Here is a 19,893-nt window from a genome sequence, read left to right on the forward strand (position 1 = left end):
CCTAGCATGGCGGCTTCCCTTCTGTCCTTGTTTGTGTGTGGCCTCCTCAGCCAAGGCTGGCGCTAACGGCCTGGCCTTGAATGATTTCCTGTGTCGACTGGGTTGAAGTCTTGGTCAGATCTGACATCATGGGGAGATTGATCAAACTCCATTGGACTGTGATTGAAACCAGAGTTCTGTCTTCTCCTTCCTCTTGTTTTTATTTGTTTTTCTTTATACAGGAAATATTGAATATTCTGAATACTGCTATCTCTAAAATTGACGACATTGTTGACTATTCGGAATACTGCTATATCTCTGACATTGATGACATTTTTGACTTCTGAATGCCATACATTTTCTTACTGTAGCTTATACAATGCTCTCTTGTGCTGAAATTGAGTGTGCCTATTGGTGTGCAGCGCGTGTCTCTTATTCTATTACCAGAGTATGAAGCTCAGCAGCAATTGCTCCCGTATTGATACAGCTTTCTGTGTACACGCTAGAATACGGCTTGTTCCAACCCCCCGGGGATTCATTTTATCATCTCATTACAGTGACGTGCGAGACAAGGTTAAGACCCCCGTTGATTGCAATTCTCATTCCTCTGTGTTCTCGTGTTAACGGCTATCTCTTTAACCACCGCGTCAAACTCAGCCACTTGAAAAGCTTGTTTCTAATTTGTATCGTTTTTATCCCTCAACATAATATCTACTTTGGTTTGTCTTTTTTCCAACGTCTTTTATTTGATGCAAATTAAGCACGTGAATGATGTTGATATTGAGGTGCCTCACACAATGGTTACACAACAGAGCTGAACAACAACAAAAAGGTGGTCTGTCATGGCGGTGGTGATTGCAACAGTAGCAGTAGGTGGGCCGTGATGAATCCAAGGGAGGGAAGTGTTGGTTTAGACTGTGGAGCTGTACTGCTAATCACCTTTAATCACATGCAAATGCTGGGAATCAGGAGTCTTTGATTCTGAATAATGGGAACAAAGCGAGAGATTGACAGAGAAGAGCTTGTTAGCTACTACCACCATCTCTCTCCCCCCTCTCTCTCTCTCTTGCTCTCTCCCTCTTCCTCCTTCGCTCTCTCTTCTCCCTTCTTTTCTCTCCCTCTTCCTACTTCTCGCTCGCTCTCTCGCTCTGGCAGCAAAGCCTGGAGGGAGTGTTCATCTGCCTTCGGCCCCTACTACTTAAACTACCCAGCCCCAAATTGGAGGCAAATCAAGTGATATCAATGAGAAAAAGTGGACCGATTTATTTTCCCTCTGATGGAGAGAGGGGGAAGAGATTGCCTTTGCCGGATGGATGGATGTAGCTTTGTAAATACCTTTTATCATCCCATTAGTGAGCTGATGCTACTTCTGAGGATGACCATCTGAATAATTAATCTGCAATGAGCGAGATTCTTTTTAGCTTTATTTGTCACGCTCCATGTGTCTACTAGTGTAGCGACTGTAGTTAATAATCTCATGTAGGTTGTGTTGTTAACACGGGGAAAACAGCCGCTAGACTAGCCTCTTGGGCCTCTGTAGTCTAGAACCAAAATCCTAGTCAGCCACAGCATTTTACTCATAGACTCGGATTTGCATCCAGTCTCAACTTTGAGTATGTCTGTGTTGTGTAGTGCTTTCATATCCGCACCTTTCTGTCACTGCTAACATAAAACTTGATATTCAAATCGTTGAAAATCATATACCCACAGACTTGTCATTCCCATTCAATACCACTAGAAACTTTGAGAGTGTCTGAGTTTCATAGTGCTTTCATATCTACACCTTTCTGTCACCGCTAACATAAAACTCGATTTTCCACGTTGACAGTTCAAGGTTTTATGGGTTATTGCAATATTCCCCGGGGATATGTGAACGGGTTCATTGGATTAACATTCATATATTCAGTTTTATTTGTCAAATGATCAGGAGTGAGCAACCACATTCCTCTCTCGCGGCACGGAAGTGATGTACTATATTTAACCGGTGGGTGGATTGTAACCTACTTTGGAAGTTAAAACTCAATTGTTGGAGCTCTGGCTTTTCATTCTACGCAGGCAGGAACCTTACCTACTTGGGATAATGTGAATAGTCCTGTTATCTTTTGTCTAGAGCGAGAGTGTCCATGAATTCAATTTCAATAATTGTGTCAAGTGTTATCTTCCCCTTATGGCAAAGTACTAAACAGTGATTTATTACCCGACTCAACATTTTCAGACACGTCATTCATTTGAAGACCCACGTGCGCACATTCAATGCGCGCGACCACGCTCATTCGCACGCACATTTGCACTCACACGCACGCACACTCAAACCCCAAAAACAATAGATTGTGAACAATCTCTGCAGTCTATATGCATAATTCATGGCAGTATACAGTACCAGTCAAAAGTTTGGACACCTACTCGTTCAAGGGTTTTTCTTTATTTTAACTTTTTTCAACATTGTAGAATAATAGTGAAGACATCAAAACTATGAAATAACAGATATGGAATCATGTAGTAACCAAAAAAGTGTCAAACAAATCAAAATATATTTAAGATTCTTCAAATAGCCACCCTTTGCCTTGATGACAGCTTTGCACACTCTTGGCATTCTCAACCAACTTCATGAGGTAATCACCTGGAATGCTTTTCCAACAGTCTTGAAGGAGTTCCCACATATGCTGAGCACTTGTTGGCTGCTTTTCCTTCACTCTGCGGTCCAAACCATCTCAATTGGGTTGAGGTTGGGTGATTGTGGAGGCCAGGTCATCTGATGCAGCACTTCATCACTCTCCTTCTTGGTCAAATAGCCCTTCCACAGCCTGGAGGTGTATTTTGGGTCATTGTCCTGTTGAAAAACAAATGATAGTCCCAATAAGCGCAGACCAGATGGGATGGCATATTGCTGCAGAATGCTGTGGTAGCCATGCTGGTTAAGTGTGCTTTATATTCTAAATAAATCAGTGTCACCAGCAAAGCACCATCACACCTCCTCCATGCTTCACGGTGGGAACCACACATGCAGAGATCATCCGTTCACCTACTCTGGGTCTCGCAAAGGCATGGCGGTTGGAACCAAACATCTCAAATTTGGATTAATCAGACCAAAAGACAGATTTCCACCGGTCTAATGTCCATTGCTCGTGTTTCTTGGCCCAAGCAAGTCTCTTATTGGTGTCCTTTAGTGGTGGTTTCTTTGCAGCAATTTGACCATGAAAGCCTGAGTCACGCAGTCTCCTCTGAACGGGCTGTAATCTGAGGTGCAGTTAGTTAATTGCTGATTTCTGAAGCTGGTGCTTTTGACTGGTACTGTATAAAAGTAAATTCAACAGTGTTCAATTGAAATGAAGTCGGGGAGCCCAGTAGCTTATTTATATATATATATATATACATACATACATACATACATACATACATACATACATACATACATACATACATACATACATACATACTTTTTTCCCCTCACTGTATGTATGTATGTATTTGATCCCCTGCTGATTTTGTACATTTGCCCACTGACAAAGAAATGATGAGTCTATAATTTTAATGGTAGGTTTATTTGAACAGTGAGAGACAGAATAACAACCAAAAAATCCAGAAAAACGCATGTCAAAAATTTTATAAAATGATTTGCATTTTAATGAGGGAAATAATTTGACCGCTCTGCAAAACATGACTTAGTACTTGGTGGCAAAACCCTTGTTGGCAATCACAGAGGTCAGATGCTCATTGGCAAACTTCAGACGGGCATGTATATGTGCTTTCTTGAGCAGGGGGACCTTGCGGGCGCTGCAGGATTTCAGTCCTTCATGGCGTTGTGTGTTACCAATTGTTTTCTTGGTGACTATGGTCCCAGCTGCCTTGAGATCATTGACAAGATCCTCCCGTGTAGTTCTGGGCTGATTCCTCACCGTTGTCATGATCATTGCAACTCCACGAGGTGAGATCTTGCATGGAGCCCCAGGCCGAGGGAGATTGACAGTTCTTTTGTGTTTCTTCCATTTGCGAGTAATCGCACCAACTGTTGTCACCTTCTCACCAAGCTGCTTGGCGATGGTCTTGTAGCCCATTCCAGCCTTGTGTAGGTCTACAATCTTGTCCTTGACATCTTTGGAGAGCTCTTTGGTCTTGGCCATGGTGGGGAGTTTGGAATCTGATTGATTGCTTCTGTGGATAGGTGTCTTTTATACAGGTAACAAACTGAGATTAGGAGCACTCCCTTTAAAAGTGTGCTCCTAATCTCAGCTTGTTACCTGTATAAAAGACACCTGGGAGCCAGAAATCTTTCTAATTGAGAGGGGGTCAATTACTTATTTCCCTCATTAAAATGCAAATCAATTTAACATTTTTGACATGCGTTTTTCTGGATTGTTTTGTTGTTATTCTGTCTCTCTCACTGTTCAAATAAACCTACCATTAAAAGTATAGACTGATCATTTCTTTGTCAGTGGGCAAACGTACAAAATCAGCAGGGGATCAAATACTTTTTCCCCTCACTGTACACACACACACACACAGTAGCTCCATGTCTTCCCCTGTAACAGTGATCACACTGTGAAGAAAGTGAAACCTGCCATCTAATCAGGTCATTAGCATTGTAGGTGGCAGAGTCAAACTACAGCAATGAAAATCTGCATTTTCACCTTGGATGTGTATTAGTAACTTCAGAGTCGTCTTCCCACCATGGTGTCTTTTTGTTTCTGTTCTTCTGCTGATGGGACTAAGCACATACAAGCATGGCAGATATCTACTAAGTACATCAGTACAATATAACATCTTATTAACATAGTATCCAACCTGGAATATACATATCAACATACAATATCCAGCCATGCATTTTGACTAAAACCCTTTGGGTATGTCAACAAGTGGGTTTACAACACTGAATATGTTGGTCTTAAAGTATACAGAAAACGATATCACTGTGGTTTCTGGGTAATATTGTCAGAAGAAAAAAAAAGAAAACATTTTTAACACAAGACTAGCTAATTTAGGCCCCAGAAATAGGCATCCCAGAACATTACTATAAATGTTTGGTATTTATACTAACATTTCCTACCCTGGGACATTGCTCTCAAATGACACATTTTGAACCTCAATGGAGACAAATTTTTGGTGGGATATCCAAGAATTTGACAGTTGACTTGAAAATCAAGGTTTCGCAGCTACATTTTACTTTCATATCTGGGATAGGCATGGATTGTGAAATATTTCCAAAATATGAAACAACAACAGCTAATCCTACAGAGAGAAGGCATGTTGTCACGATGATCCCTCCGGAGTTTGACAGATTCAGGTTTTTGAGCATCTAGGAAGATGAATCATGTTTAGATATGATATTTATATATTTGACTTGTTTTTTCTCAAGAATATAATAGATATGAGGTGTAATGCATTCCTTATAGATGAAAAACACGGAGAAGCATTGAGTGCGAGCGGTGTTCACTACATGGTTACGAAATTGCATCTTGAACACTCAAGACTCCAGAGTGCATCCACCTACTACAGTATCTGAATATCTGAGACGATACCTGAAACATTAACGAGAGTGAGGAATACGGGATTGTACTTTAGCATGCAGTCAGAAAAAAACATGACAACTCTCTCTCTCGTGATTACAATTTAGTGAAAGAAATACAGAATAAAAAGGGGATTTCAGGAAAAAAATTGTTTTATATGAATGCCCTGAATTGTGTGCTTAACATGTCTCATTTCTGGGAGTTTCACAGACAAAGCTGTGGCTAGGATCCCTATGTTTTCTATTTGTTTACAGTTCTGGGCTCTCTTTTTTTTCTCCCCTTGTCAAGGACAATCACCAGATAGTGGGAAACACAACGAGCCGTTTTCTGGCAACAAAGGCACCCAGTGTGTGTGCGTTTTTCTCTGTGTGTGTGTGTGTTTCTGTGTGTATTTGTGTGTGAAAGAGAAACTCTAAGCACTTAAGTCTTTGCAGAAACACAGCTGTTATTGATCCGCACCCTGAGCTCAAACCTCTCTGCATTTCTAATACCCCCTAAAATTCTGCCAGCCAGAGTCTTAGCATAACATTTGCAAACTCCCTCCAACTGGCCTTCAATGCACTTTGAAAGTTTTACTTATTCGAAAGGGGACACTTATCTTAATACAAACCTCACCAGGCCCACCACCTCGAACATTTTCTGAAGCCCAATGATTTACTTCAATGTGGGGTTTTCAGCATAATGCATCCATAAACAGAGCTGCCGCCTCAACCTGCCACAGCCACGTAAACCCAAACACCTTCCAAGCTAATGAAAGTCACAGTCCTCCATCTTCTCTCCTTCAAACAACTCCTAACCGCTTCTGGTAGAATGACCTTCTTGTTGTTCTTTTTCTCTCCCTCACACAACTCTCTCCCCATCGTTAGTCCCTCTCAGATATCTTCATTTTTAAAAGTCTGTCTTTTCCTTCTATTGCTCGGCAAGGTAATATTTACAGTAGGAGTCTACCCACGGGCCTAATTGGCAAGCTCGGTAATGTAGCATATGCACTTTCCAGCGGGGAGACCATCTGACACGGACGCACGCTGATGGCCACCCACATTAGGCTCCATATGTGGCAGACAGAAGGGTCCGCATGCACACTGTCCTTCAGCTAATGATGCCAGCTACACAGCCAGCCCCGCCTGGCCTGCTCCGCTTCTACAGCTCTGCTTACTTTGCTTTTAAAGGACTTTATCTGTCCAGGTTATTGGTTGTTTGAGCGAGGGCGAGGTGATAGAGAACCTGGCTCTAGTACACAGAAACAGGTGGCGGCATAGGCATGGAGTACAGAGATACATTGGTACAAGGGCAACTGCTCTGTCAAACAGATATAGAAAAACTGAATTTCGAGGTTTTGGTAGAATTTAGGAGAGAGCAAGGAGGGACAGAGCTAGAGAGAGAGAAGCCTTGTGGAGGTGGTTGTGTGTGGGTGTGTGTGTGCGCCTTTGTGCACGTGTGTACGTGCCTGTGTGTGAATTCTCCCTCCAGCTGGCCAGCAAAATGGACTGGGTCATTAGCATGCATTGGTCTCATCTGCACATGTAAGGTTATTCGTCCCCTGGGGTAATTCTCTCCTCACCGTAGTATCTACCACTCAGATGCTTAGAGGAGACACCGGGCTACATTGTGAACAAGCTCTTAATTTAAACAAGTTTTGTGTTGATGGGTTCTTCTCTCTAACCTAAACTCCTCCACAGGTCGACCCAAAGCAGCCGTGTGTGTGTGTGTGTGGGGGGGGGTGTATTGGTTCAGTGCGTTCCGAGGCCGCAGATGTTCCCTCATACATAATACAGGGTGATCAAAGGGGCCTGCCTCACAATGTAATTCCCCACTGCAGAGGTGCATCTGTTCTGGCGTTGTAACTCACTCGCGGGGCCCCCACGCTGGCAGAACACACTTCACAAAGTCACACAACTCCCACGGTGACTCCTCCTCCGCCACGCCTGCCTCCACAACATGCAGCGGGAGGTAGACTCGAAGGTATCCGAGGGACAGGGAAACAGTTGGATGTTGCCATGACGCAGCGTGCAGCCAAGGAACATTGTGTAGCCGGTCTTGGAGACGGCATGTACAAATTGTTTATAGGCTCCGGTTGTTTTGTTTTTGCTGTACACTATGGACTTTCCCCCCCCCCCCTGAATATGCATACAGTGCAGTTCCTCTTAGACGTTTCAGACCGCCTATGGGTTTTTGGAGGGAGAAAAATAAGCTATGTAGATGATGCTAAGCTCATCTGGATGACATGAGGCTGATAAAGATGGACATGTTGTTACTGACCTCTGCGTGTTGTATGACATCCACAGCATTTGAACAATCCCGAAACTGTCAAACCCATGACGTCATACTCCAGGCGATTCCACACAGTTAGCAACATGCTAACAGACAGCAAACATTGCGTGACATGTCAGGGGTCTGTAGTACTATGTTAAAGTAGACTGGTAAACTACAGATGGGCTTGGTGAATAGCTCCACCGCCACAAATTGCAATGAATTTGAAATATACCTCTAGTCATAAAGTAAATGGATTGCGAGTGCTTCTGTAGTTCTGTGCTTCTGTAGTTCTATGCTTCTGTAGTTCTGTGCTTCTGTAGTTCTGTGCTTCTGTAGTTCTGTTCTTCTGTAGTTCCGTGCTTCTGTAGTTCCCGTGCTTCTGTAGTTCCCGTGCTTCTGTAGTTCCCGTGCTTCTGTAGTTCCCGTGCTTCTGTAGTTCTCATTCTGCTTCGGGCAGAATGCAATTTATCTGTCTTTTCATTTTCCCTGAAGACTTGGATCGACCCAGATTTTCCTTCTAAATCCCATGCACTTTAAGGGTGTTACAGTTATAAAGAATATTTACAGTGCCGCGTTTAGATTGAATAGGATATGATTAAGTAATGAGCTCTTAATAATTAGTCGTCACACGCTGTTCGTCTGATGTATCTTTTAGTTCCTTTCGCTGACAGTTCAGCTGAGCTTGCTAGTCAGTAGTCAGATCCCCCGAACAAGCTTGCTGGAGGACACATTTGTGTAATGTGTTCTCTATCAGGTAGACCGTGAGTTTCCCAAAGACGGAACTATGCCTTTTCATGTGTGGCTACAGAGGTTACATATCCAACATTTAATATCTTCCTGTCTGTCCCTTCTGTTTTCTACTTTGAAAGGATGTGATGGGTGATTTTAGACAGTATGGAAGAAGCATCTTGTATTACACAAGTGATCATGAAATAAAGGGACACCACTTGAACATGGGAAAGGAAAGGGGGTGCCTAGTCAGTTGTACAACTGAATGCATTCAACGGAAATATGTCGTCCGCATTTAACCCAACCCCTCTGAATCAGAGAGGTGCGAGGGGCTGCCTTAATTGACATCCACGTCATCGGCGCCCGGGGAACAGTGGGTTAACCGCCTTGCTCAGGGGCAGAATGGCAGATTTGTACCTTGTCAGCTCGGGGATTTGATTCAGCAACCTTTTGGGGATGTAAAAATTGTTGATGACCTGTGGCTTGTAACTCCAATAACAGATAATTTCCTTGGATTTCGCATACTGTAGAAGAAACACAATCTCCTTGACTGCTGACAATGTAATTCAGGACGAATCATCAAATGTTTTGAAATGCTATGTGAAATGTGATTACACTTATGTTCAAGATGAATTGTGTGTTGAAACGTGCATTTTTTTTGTAGGCTCTGTATTAAAGTGTATTAATAAGGAATTCTCTTCATGTCTTGCAGGTGATTCTCATGCTGACCAAGCTCTTTGACTTCAACCTGAACAGTGTCACAGAGAGCTCATTGTGGAGGTAAGCACATCATACTTTGTCATTGCAAGTCTTCTGTGTACATTTCTGTGTAAAGTCTTCAGTGACTGCCTGTATATCGGATTTTAGCAGCAACAAGGTGGTTTCATGTTCTGTCTCCTTTGTATACCACATTGTAAATACATAAGTGCATCACCATAAGAAGTTGACAAATCAAAGGCTTACACGAAATCACCTTGAATATTTAAACGGTGCAACTTGCCCTCTCCTCATTGAGGAGACTTTTCGCCAGAAAAACGTGCACCTGTCGCCAGAACCTTCCAGCCGACCGACCAGATGTTTAACTCAGCCCAAAGCAAACAGGCATTAGTGTGAATATGAGTCACAGCTACTCAGACAGCCAATGTGCTCTCCAGTGTTGTCCAAGTGCACTTACTTTGACTGGCCTTGAGTGCAGCTCAAGCGAGTCTCGCTGCACTTTCAGCTCAAGGGGCTTCTCCGCATTACTGAAAACTAAATTCAAACATAATCCACTCCCTTGGCTATAGTTGTAATATCTTGTATTTGTAGGTCTACAGGTTGTGTTCTTGCTACCTTGAGATTCGGTGCCCAATAGGTTATTTGTGACATACAAGTATGTTTGAGACTTGGCTGAAAATAGAAAGTGTTTGACTGTCCATTGGGAACTCCGCAGTTAGAGGATTTTAGTTGTTCTTCTATAGACTCCTTTCAGCGGAACATGTTTTATGACATATCGCCTTATTTTACCCCAGGCTTTCGTAGAAAGAGGGACAAATTGAATGCTCTTACATTTGTTCCACTTGGCATTCATTAAAGTTGATAGAATGCGGTTTTGGCATTTAAGAGACTTTGTAACAGGAGGCCTGTCAAATCTGTACAAATCTCAGCGGTGCGGGTCTGCTGGAACATTGTGGCCCTCATATGAGAAAGAGGAAAACAGAAAATGGACCTCAGGACTTTCCAGTGATTTCAGCGGCCTTGTCCACAACAGATCCATGGGTCACCCCAAGGCCTATCTCCCAACCACAGCAGTGGTAAATGTAGCGTTAAATGACTGTCTCCACTTAAGTCCTAACCACTAGCCTTTAGTGGCTTAAGTCGTGGATGGCTCAAACGTGAACGGGCGTGACACCTCCTTACCCTGTTAATGGTGCATCTAACATTGACTGTTCCCTCACTTCATGAGGGAGAGATGGAGAACCTGGTAGTTTAAGAATGGAAGACAGCCATCAAAGCTGGGGCAGAAATGGGATGGGGTACAAGCCCAACCTGCTGCTCTCAAAGCGGAGTGGAGAGAGAAATGCTATCGGAATGCGCCGAGGCATTCATGAATTAATTTGGAATACTCAGCAAAGCTGCCATCCGTTGGACGTTTCAAGCTGTTTATTGTTTACGTTGCACCCCGCTAATGCGATTAGCGACCTCTAGCTAACCATCTCCAGATACCCCCCACTCATTGATTAATCAAACTCCAATAGGGAAGACAACAGGGCTTCGGGCTGCTGCTGTCATAGTACAGTAGATATATGGGGGGAAATCTAATTGGGCGTGTACTGGGGGTGCTCTAAGTCTCCTCCCAAAATAAAGTTGTTGTCCTTGAAAAGAACTCAACAAGGCAGTATCACGCTAGTCCGGTATGAATAAAAGAGCTTGAAATTGAACCCTCAGCTAAAACAGCTAGGTATATGATGTGAGGGGGGTGGCCGATAGTATTGGTTTCATTGGTTCATGTCGAGAGTTGCTGCACCACTAAAAGTAAGTCATTGGGCCTTAAATCACAGCAGCCATATGATGGGGTTCTATGAGGAGCAGATCAATAGCCAGATGATGTCATTGTCCTGTGGTCCAAAGTGTCGATGGATCCACCCGTTGATAGATGCTACCGCTGGTATTCAGGAGTTCGCCCATATTTAATCGACATGGAAACCATCCCATAATAAATCTGAAAAAGGGAAAATAAAAGTCACCAAGCTGGTGTCATGGGGCTGGGCTATTTGTGTGTTTCTGTTTGTTCTTTGTCAACTTCACTACAAAAAAAAAACGACTTCAAAGTTGTAACGCTTCCATTTCAATTGAGTTTCCAAAATCAGGATTTAACATTTCTATAAGCACAGGATGAATGAAAACCCTCTATCGAAGTCAGTGATTGCTTTGTTTGTAGTAGTAACAAGCATTGAAGGGTGATGCATGCATGGTGTATTTTTGAAGCTTTGCCTGCTTTGCGTGTGTGTGTGTGTGTGTGTGTGTGTGTGTTTTAGCTGAACATGAAATAGCTCCTTGATTGAGCCTCGCTTCTCTATGAATAAAATGAACCTGGCAGGGGAGATAAGTTGTTCAAACTTCGAGACGTTCTGGAATGTCACATCCCAGACGGAACACAAATTTCACATTAGTACTCTGACCATCGCTTAAATATTTCAGCACAATCCCCTTTCATCCACTGTTAGCTTTGACTCAACTGTTGGGATCCAAATTGGGTTAGTAGTTTTATGCTGACAGATATGGTGATACTTTGAAACAACAGAGTTGTGCTACCTAGACACGACCTCCAAAAAACTTCACACATTATTTTGCCTTTTCAGAATTCTTTTCAAAATCCACTCAAACATTGCTGTTACTTCCTTTTAAAACAGGAAGCTTTGTGTGAATGACAATGTAGGAGGCCATGTGAAAACTTTACATAAAGCTAGTCTCACTCATGGTTCAATGGCTTCATCTTTGACCAGCCATAGAACAGTCCACTTGAGACTACGCAGCCAGTCTTTCAGCTTTACGTGAAGTTTTTCACTTTGTTGTGCCTTTTTCTCCTAACAGTTTGGACTGAAGGAGTAAATGACATGATTTGACTTAAAATCTTTTCCTGGACCATAACAGAGAAACTATTCCAGAACAATTGCTATTGTTCCTGGTGATGCTGTTTTGAATTCTGTGCTGTTTTTAAAAGAAGAGCTGGACATTGGTCAGATAGTTGGAGACATACACCCTGGCTAGGTTATGGTTGTTTATCCCTTGTAATCTGAGCGTGTCGTCGTAGAACAGCGACCCACAAGGAGGTGGGACTTAACTGTGCATGCTTTTTTTTGTTCTCCTACTAAACATTCTCCAGAAGATTTTTAATTACAACAAGTAATTCATCAAGTCTTCATCAAACACTCTGATTAAATTCCAGGTCAACCGACTACGGAACCACTTACCAGAAGCTCAATGAGAAAGTGGGGACGAAAACAATCCTCAGCTACTTGTACGTCAGTCCCAACAACAAGAGGAAGGTAAGGTGCATTTATGCGTTTTAAGTGTTGTTTTGTCTTATCTCATAGTTAACATTCTAGTTTTCCGTCTGCTTTCTAAATGCCTCTCTGTGTGGGGTGTTTCTTACACTGTAAATGCTGACAAATGTCCTAACTCATATAAAACAGCCCACTTGACTCAATGTCGAACGATCTGTCAGTATAACTTCTAAGTCATTTTGTAGTAGAAAATGTTGATCTACTCATTGCGGTGCAGTTGGATACACTTACAAAGGCACGTCAATGGAGATGTCAACTGCCGATATAAAACGAACATACGTTTTTGAAGTTAGTACTGCCATGTCTGTTTGGTGCCTCTGTCATCTTCAACAGTATCCGCCACATCCATTAAGCCATGCTAATCTCCACCCAGAGAGTTAGCAGTGATCTTCTAAGAAAATACTTCCAATCGTTAATATTTATACCGACCCTATAATTTCTCTCTTTCCGGAACTAATGAATTATAGACCAGACAAAACAAAAAGGAAGGAAGAAGAAGGATTTAATAAATTCCAGTGTTTTAATCAAAGGATAGACAAGCTCTTCATATTTGTGACCGTTGCCCCCCCCAACCCCTGCACCCCCAACCCCTTCTCCCACAACCCTCAAGAGGAGCCATCCTGACAATTCGAATCATTAGTCCCAACTCCCTTCATCCTTCCATTCTCACATTCCTCCCTTTTAACAAGACTCTAATCGGAACAGGTCATTTTCTCCTAGTTAATTATTGTCTAATAATGAAGATGAAATGTGCCCCCTAACCTCCACTCCACCTCTCCTCACCCCCGTGTACAGTCCAATGAGAAAGCTTCTGTCATAGACCAGGAAAGAGGTGTCAAGCTAATGGTGAGAGGACAGGAAAAACAGCAGTGAGCTTTATCATTGCTGTGGACTGTCATGTGGAATGCTAGCCTGTTTTGTTTGGAACATGAACACTTATCTTAACAAGAGGTAGGAAGTAAGCCTAGATAATCGTGCAAAATAAAAAACAAAGTCCAGGAAAAGCTTGTCAAGCTAACAGATGTTGATAGTGAGACATACAGGGAATACAGTATAGTGAGCTTTACCATTTCCTTTAAATATAGTGTGGACTGTTAGCCTGTGGAATAGTGTGGACTGTTAGCCTGTGGAACATTAGCCTGCGCTGTTTTGAAAAGTTTTATTGAAAAGAAGTGGAAGGTATAGGCCTTGATGTTGCTACAAAATAGAAACTAACAAGCTACTAAGAGTCAAATAGCCTGTAATCTTACAAAGACCTTAGTGGGCCGTTCCAAGTAATTCAACCCGTCTCTGCAGCAAACCTTCTAGCTTATACACTGACTGTACAAAACAGTAGGAACACCTTTTGTAACATTGGTTTGCCCTCAAGACAGACTCAATTCGTTGGGCCAATGGACTCTACAAGGTGTTGAGTGTTCAAAAAGGATGTTCATAATGTTTTGTACACTCAGTGTATGTCTCTCTAAACAAAACACAGCTAGTGGGTTTCTAAAATGACAACAGCATACTACTGCAGAGCCGCCCCTTTAACACACAACTCAGGTGATATGACGTGTAAAAATGAGTAACTGGGTGCTAATGACACACACACACACACACACACACACACACACACACACACACACACACACACACACACACACACACACACACACACACACACACACACACACACAGCCTGTTGGACCCAGGTTACCTTTGTCATCATCACTCTGGCTAGTTGTCACCCACGCTGTTGGGGTAAGTCAACCTTCTGTTGCTGCAGGGGATGGAGGAGTAGAGAGGAGTGGAAGAGAGATGCATGGGGTCACTGGTGTACAAGGACCAGTGGAGACCAGTCAGAAACAATGGACCACTATTTTATCACTGAGATCAGAACACTGCATGCGTTCTGACTCATTCTGAGTATGAGAATGCTTATAAGGGAAACACTTGCGAAGGCAAATAACCGTACTATCAGTAGTTTCTAGTTGTATTACTTGTATGTATGGGATACGCATGGTATACATCATCCAACTAAACACTTACTGGCAGGTTCCTTCTGGACAGTGCAACCACAATAAAACATAATACAAGATGATAGAAACATAAAGTTAATGGTTCAGTAGAATAGAATAAACATTTTAGCATAAGTGTAATACAGGAAGGCACAATTTACAGTCCAATATTTACACGTTTGGGCGGGGCACAGTGTATAAATTGAGCAGTATAATAAGTCTTGTAGCAGCCGTTGTGATATGTCTGTGTGGGTGAGTGCATGTGTGCTAAGGTGCAGAGAATCAGAGCAGAGCAGTCCAGTTGAAGAGCAACCACAAGCAAATAGTGGATAAACAGGTTTTAATACAGAGAAACGTAAGAAATAATGCGTAATGACGGTAAATATCGAGAACCCCTCTGACATGCTTGCAGATCATTATCTTGTATAAATGTTTGGTAGGGCGGCTAATGCTACCAGAAAATGAAAGGAATTTGATGGGGGGCTCATTGAGCGACGGACAGATTCAGACAAACAACCTCTCTGGTTCCTTCTCAGAAGCAGTGATATTTTTTTGGGAAGTAATAGCTCTGTTTTCCGTGAAAATGGCAGAACAAGCTCAATTTTGGTGGCCTCTGGTACATTCTAATGCCTTGATTCCATCCAAAATACACCCCTAAATTATAGAATAATTGAATGACTTTTCCTCGCATTTTGGTAAAATTTGTTGTGGTATTAAGTAGAAAGACATTACTTTATAGTAAAATGATTGAAATGTAGTGTGTTAGTAGTTTTGGATATTGTCTAGGCCTAGTCCTGAGCACAACTATTTTCTAAGTAAGATAACCTCTTTAACATTAAACCTGTCTTGAGATTCAAGTCACATTTACAGTCTTACTTCAACCGGTATTATTGAAGAATGAAGCAGGTGTTAAACATGGGCTTTGCTAAACAGAAAGCAGCAGTTTCCTATTAACTTTAATTAAATCAGTAGGCCTATATCAATATCTTTAATACTAGCGTATAAGTATAATTTACTTGAACTTTTGTATCCTTCAATCTGTATCATATTTTGGACCAGAATGAGGCTCTCTCTCCACTTCTTATTGTTCCTGCAGTGAGAATTCAACATCTTCGTCGAATGTTTTTCATAATTTATCTGCAGATAATCGACAAAAAAGCAGGAGTAACCTACCAGTATGCAAATTAGGGAGCCAAAACGCACGTCTTTTACCGATGAGATTGGGTTCCGTTCACCTAACGGATCCATTAAAAAAAAAGAGCTGTTAGTTCGCAAACAACCCATCACTAGGCTACACTGACGAGTCATTTTACAGTCACTGGCAAGTTTTATTATTATTTTTTTTTTTTCATGGTCTTCGAATCCTAGGAAAAAACAAACAAGATCTTTTGGTTTACATGTCCCGATGCGATTCCATGGACATAACTACATTGTATGATTTATGAATAGCAAAGGGACATAGGAGATTGACTTTATTCAGTCATTTCGAAACCTTTTATAAACTAGTCAACACTTACTGTTCAGTAATCAATCAAAGCACAGTAAATAGCCTATGCTCCCCGACTCCGTGGCTGTATAGGCCGATAAAACATGCGAAAGACTGACAGGCGTCTGTCCTATCAATAGATCACTAGAAGATGCATATCATTCATTTTAGTGGCAGAAGGCTTTATGGACTTTTCTGACTATCTAATTGAAACTTTTAAATGAAAAAATGCCTAGTTAATTTATGAAGTGGAAAAAGTAGCCGGCTTACAATGAGTGTTATCGGCTATTTAGCCGACGGCCGGCGCTTATGGAAAATACTGAAGAATGCTTCCTCTCATGAACATATTGACTAAAGCAGCAGTCATCGGCACAAATGTTTCAGGCGAAGGCCTTAATTATTTCTGTGTGTGTGTGTTGTGCTCCAAAACAATGACAGCCTCTGTCCAGCTCAGACAGCATCAACAGGCAGGTGGGTGGAATATGAATTTGCTTCAGATGAGATCTCTCCCACTACAGAGTTCAAATACTTGCATTCATTGCCACTCTTTTTGGAACAAGCACGTATTTATAAGTGCACATTTATTTTTAATGTCCTCAAACTGTCCTCAAAGTAGTAAAGACAAACTCTTTAGAAATGTTCCCATCACTTCCCAAAGAAGTACAAATGAGGGTACGTACAGATGTAGGATCTTCATTTGATCACTCGTTTGTTGCTGAGAATTTTCCTGCACTGCAGGAAATGCAAACTTCTAGTGTATTCCATGTTCAACCCCCACTAAAAAATGTCCATTAATTATAATCCACATTTCATGTTGCTGCAGGATTATTTTCCTGCTGTAGCACACTGGTTCAAATCTTTAAGTGTCTATTGACGTACCAATGCGTCAATCTAAGTAACATAATAAAAAAATCCCCATTCAAATCTGTCAGTTTAAGCTAGAGATATTGGCTGCGTCGCAATCCACCATGTTGGCCTTCAGCATCTGCGGTGGAAGGTGGCTGAGCTACAGCGATATGTCAGACCATGAGACATCCCGAAAATCGGTCTTCTCACGAAAACATCTGTAGCATCCGAACGGTTTGGCCTATAACCTCTGGAAAGGGAAAATCTCACAAACACGATGGTGTTCTTCGTTTTGCTCTACAACCCCCACAAGTGTCACAGGACTCATCGAAGGTAACCCATGTAATTGAGTGGAGGTTGCTTTGTGCCAAAAAAACATAAGGGGTTATTAAGTATGTCCAAAAAAACTCAAATATTTCCTGAGCTTTCTTATATTACCCAGATATAGGACAGACACTTTGAAACCTTTTTCCTTATGATTTATTTTTTGACCGTTTTTTTGGACATTTATGAATGTTTTTCTATGGACTATAGTAGTAAACACCAAATTCAATATTTTTTATTTAAAAAAAATTACTATATTTTTTGGGATACCTAAAGGGCTCCTAAAATGTTAAATCAAATAGCTAAATGGTCCATCATATGAGCATCTTTAAACAATTCCAGATGTCATTTTAGTACTAACCTCATACATCAGTAAAATGACTAACCAGTGTCTGTATATAGCCTTGCTACTCTTATTTTCAAATGTCTTTTTACTGTTGTTTTATTTCTTTACTTACGTACACACACACACACACACACACACACACACACACACACACACACACACACACACACACACACACACACACACACACACATACCTTTTTTCCCCCCTCCTATTGGTTAGAGCCTGTAAGTAAGCATTTCACTGTAAGGTCTACACCTGTTGTATTTGGCACGTGACAAATAAACTTTGATTTGATTAAAAAGCAGCTCCACTCCCATCACTTAAAGTCTTACTTTCAGCCTTGACTGTAAGATGACACGCCAAGGTTACAACACGTGATTATTTAATATGAATGCTAAACTCCATATGCAAGGATATCATTAACTGCAAACATCTGTCTTAATAGCTATAATGGATGATTAGCTCGCTGCAACACATGGTGTGATAACTTCTGTATGCAGGATACATCCCTAATACAGGAACGTGAAACTACAGGGACGTGAAACTACCATGGGAGCCAGCTAGCACTAGTATGTTAGTTTAGCGTGCTAGCAACTGGAACTGCCATGGGACCCAACTGGCTCTAGCATGATAGTTTAGCATGGTGCAATTGACCTGTTCCTCACCATCCTTCAGCTGGTGGAGGTAAACACTAGCACGGGAGTGGTTACTCATCTCACTGTTCTTTATGGGAGACAATACAGTCGTGATCTGAGTCAAGGCGAGTTAGCCATGCTCTGGATGAAGGAAGGGAGTATCTGTGCATGTGGTGGTAAATGTGATGGAAGCGAATAACCTAACGGTGGAGAAATATATAGAACATCTGTCAGCCCTAAGGCACAATCTACAAATGAGAGCGAGGCAAGAACACTAAGGCCCATGAGCAGGCTGAGAGAGAGGCGGAGAAAGAAAGAGGGAGGGAGGGAGGGAGAAGCCCTTGGAGTGCTTCCATAATCTCAAACAGATCGCATCGCATGACGCCACGTGCAATTATTCTTACATTCCCTTCTGATTTATTAATGTTCCACGAATCGTGATTGTTTGTGACGAAACAAAATGGCAAAACGGCATGCTTCCTTGCCCTTCAAGTAGACCTACCTCAAACTTTGTTGCGTGCCTTCCTTGTATGACCTCATTATGTGATGCAGTGTAGAGGGTCTGCACTCCAAAAAATATAATTTACATATTTGTTTAATTCTAGAGGCAACGCAAACAGTATTATCATTAATATGCTTAATATTATCCATCAATCCCCGATTAGATGTGCTTGTTGTACACAACACTCCACCAAGTCTTCCAATTTGTTTCTGTGTGTGTGTGTTGGGTGGTAGGGGCTAGAATGGGAGTCATAAAGCCCCAATTACCGTCAGTGTGAAGATGCAATGTTAGTGTTGGTGAGGTCTGGGCCGGAGTGCAGTGGAAATGTCAAGGAGATAGTCAATTAGTCTAGACTTCAAATGCCTGGGCTCAAGAGACAGTACTTGTGTTTAATAAGGAGAGTTCAAAGTGTTGCAGCTCCTGGTTGGCTGGTGGACTCCATCAGGGAAGGAAAAGAAAGAGAAGAGCTCATTATGTAGTCCAGAATACAGAGCTGTAATAGTGTATGCAAAAGACAAGACAAAGTTTTTTTAAGGGAGTGATCAAATACGGGTGAAATGAAGAGGTGAACTAATGACAAGGTAATAATGATACAGCGCCTCTGTCAGACTAGAAATCCAAAAAGATGATCCATGCACCATTTTCCGTAGTGTGTTCTCACTTGTTCAATGTCCCTCTTTCTCTTCCTCCCGCTTGGCCCCCATTTCACTTTGGTGAGACCTTTGCCCGAGTATCCCAAGTCTCCCGGCTGACATTTTTATTACCCTCTTATGAAGACTTCACTTCTTTTCCCATGCCAGACCTTGTCCCTGCTTGATTGCCCTTTTGCCCGTAGCCTCAATTGGGCATCTACTCGGTCTCCCATCCAAAGCAAGACCTGGATTGTGTTCAACTGGACAAAAACGGACTGAAACAGAGGAAGAGACTACCTGGACCTGTCCACTAAGAAATGCTCATTTTAGTTTTCCTTTGTAAAACATTTTAAAACCTGCCCTAAATGAACATAACCCTGTAGTTAAACCCATTCAATCCCTTTCTATTGCTAACATGTTCTCCATAAATAGGTTATGTCCTGGGTTCAAAGCAGCAACGGCTAAATAACGCCTTGGGTAGATCTTTAGTAAGCGCAAGTACAGTACATTGTATTAGCAGATGAAGAGACTGAAGTCCATTAGGCAGAAATGATCTCTCCAAGGCATTGTAGGGCTTTTCATTAAAGATGTATTATCTTTCCTAGGTCTTA

General features: G+C 41.9%; 1 protein-coding gene across 3 annotated transcripts in view; it reads left to right on the forward strand.

Moving 5' to 3' along the window:
• Positions 1-19,893, forward strand: part of LOC115147218 (VPS10 domain-containing receptor SorCS1) — a 139,676-nt gene that overhangs the window by 60,159 nt on the left and 59,624 nt on the right. For all 3 annotated transcript variants that reach the window (XR_003866295.1, XM_029689325.1, XM_029689324.1), the window contains exons 2-3: positions 9,178-9,245; positions 12,394-12,493. Coding sequence is in view for 2 of the 3 variants with exons in the window: in XM_029689325.1 (XP_029545185.1) it covers positions 9,178-9,245; positions 12,394-12,493 (168 nt within the window). In the remaining variant the exon portion in view is untranslated. The remainder of the gene's footprint in view (positions 1-9,177; positions 9,246-12,393; positions 12,494-19,893) is intronic.

This window comes from Salmo trutta, chromosome 14 (genome assembly GCF_901001165.1).
Source record: "Salmo trutta chromosome 14, fSalTru1.1, whole genome shotgun sequence".
NCBI classification, from domain to species: Eukaryota; Metazoa; Chordata; class Actinopteri; order Salmoniformes; family Salmonidae; genus Salmo; species Salmo trutta.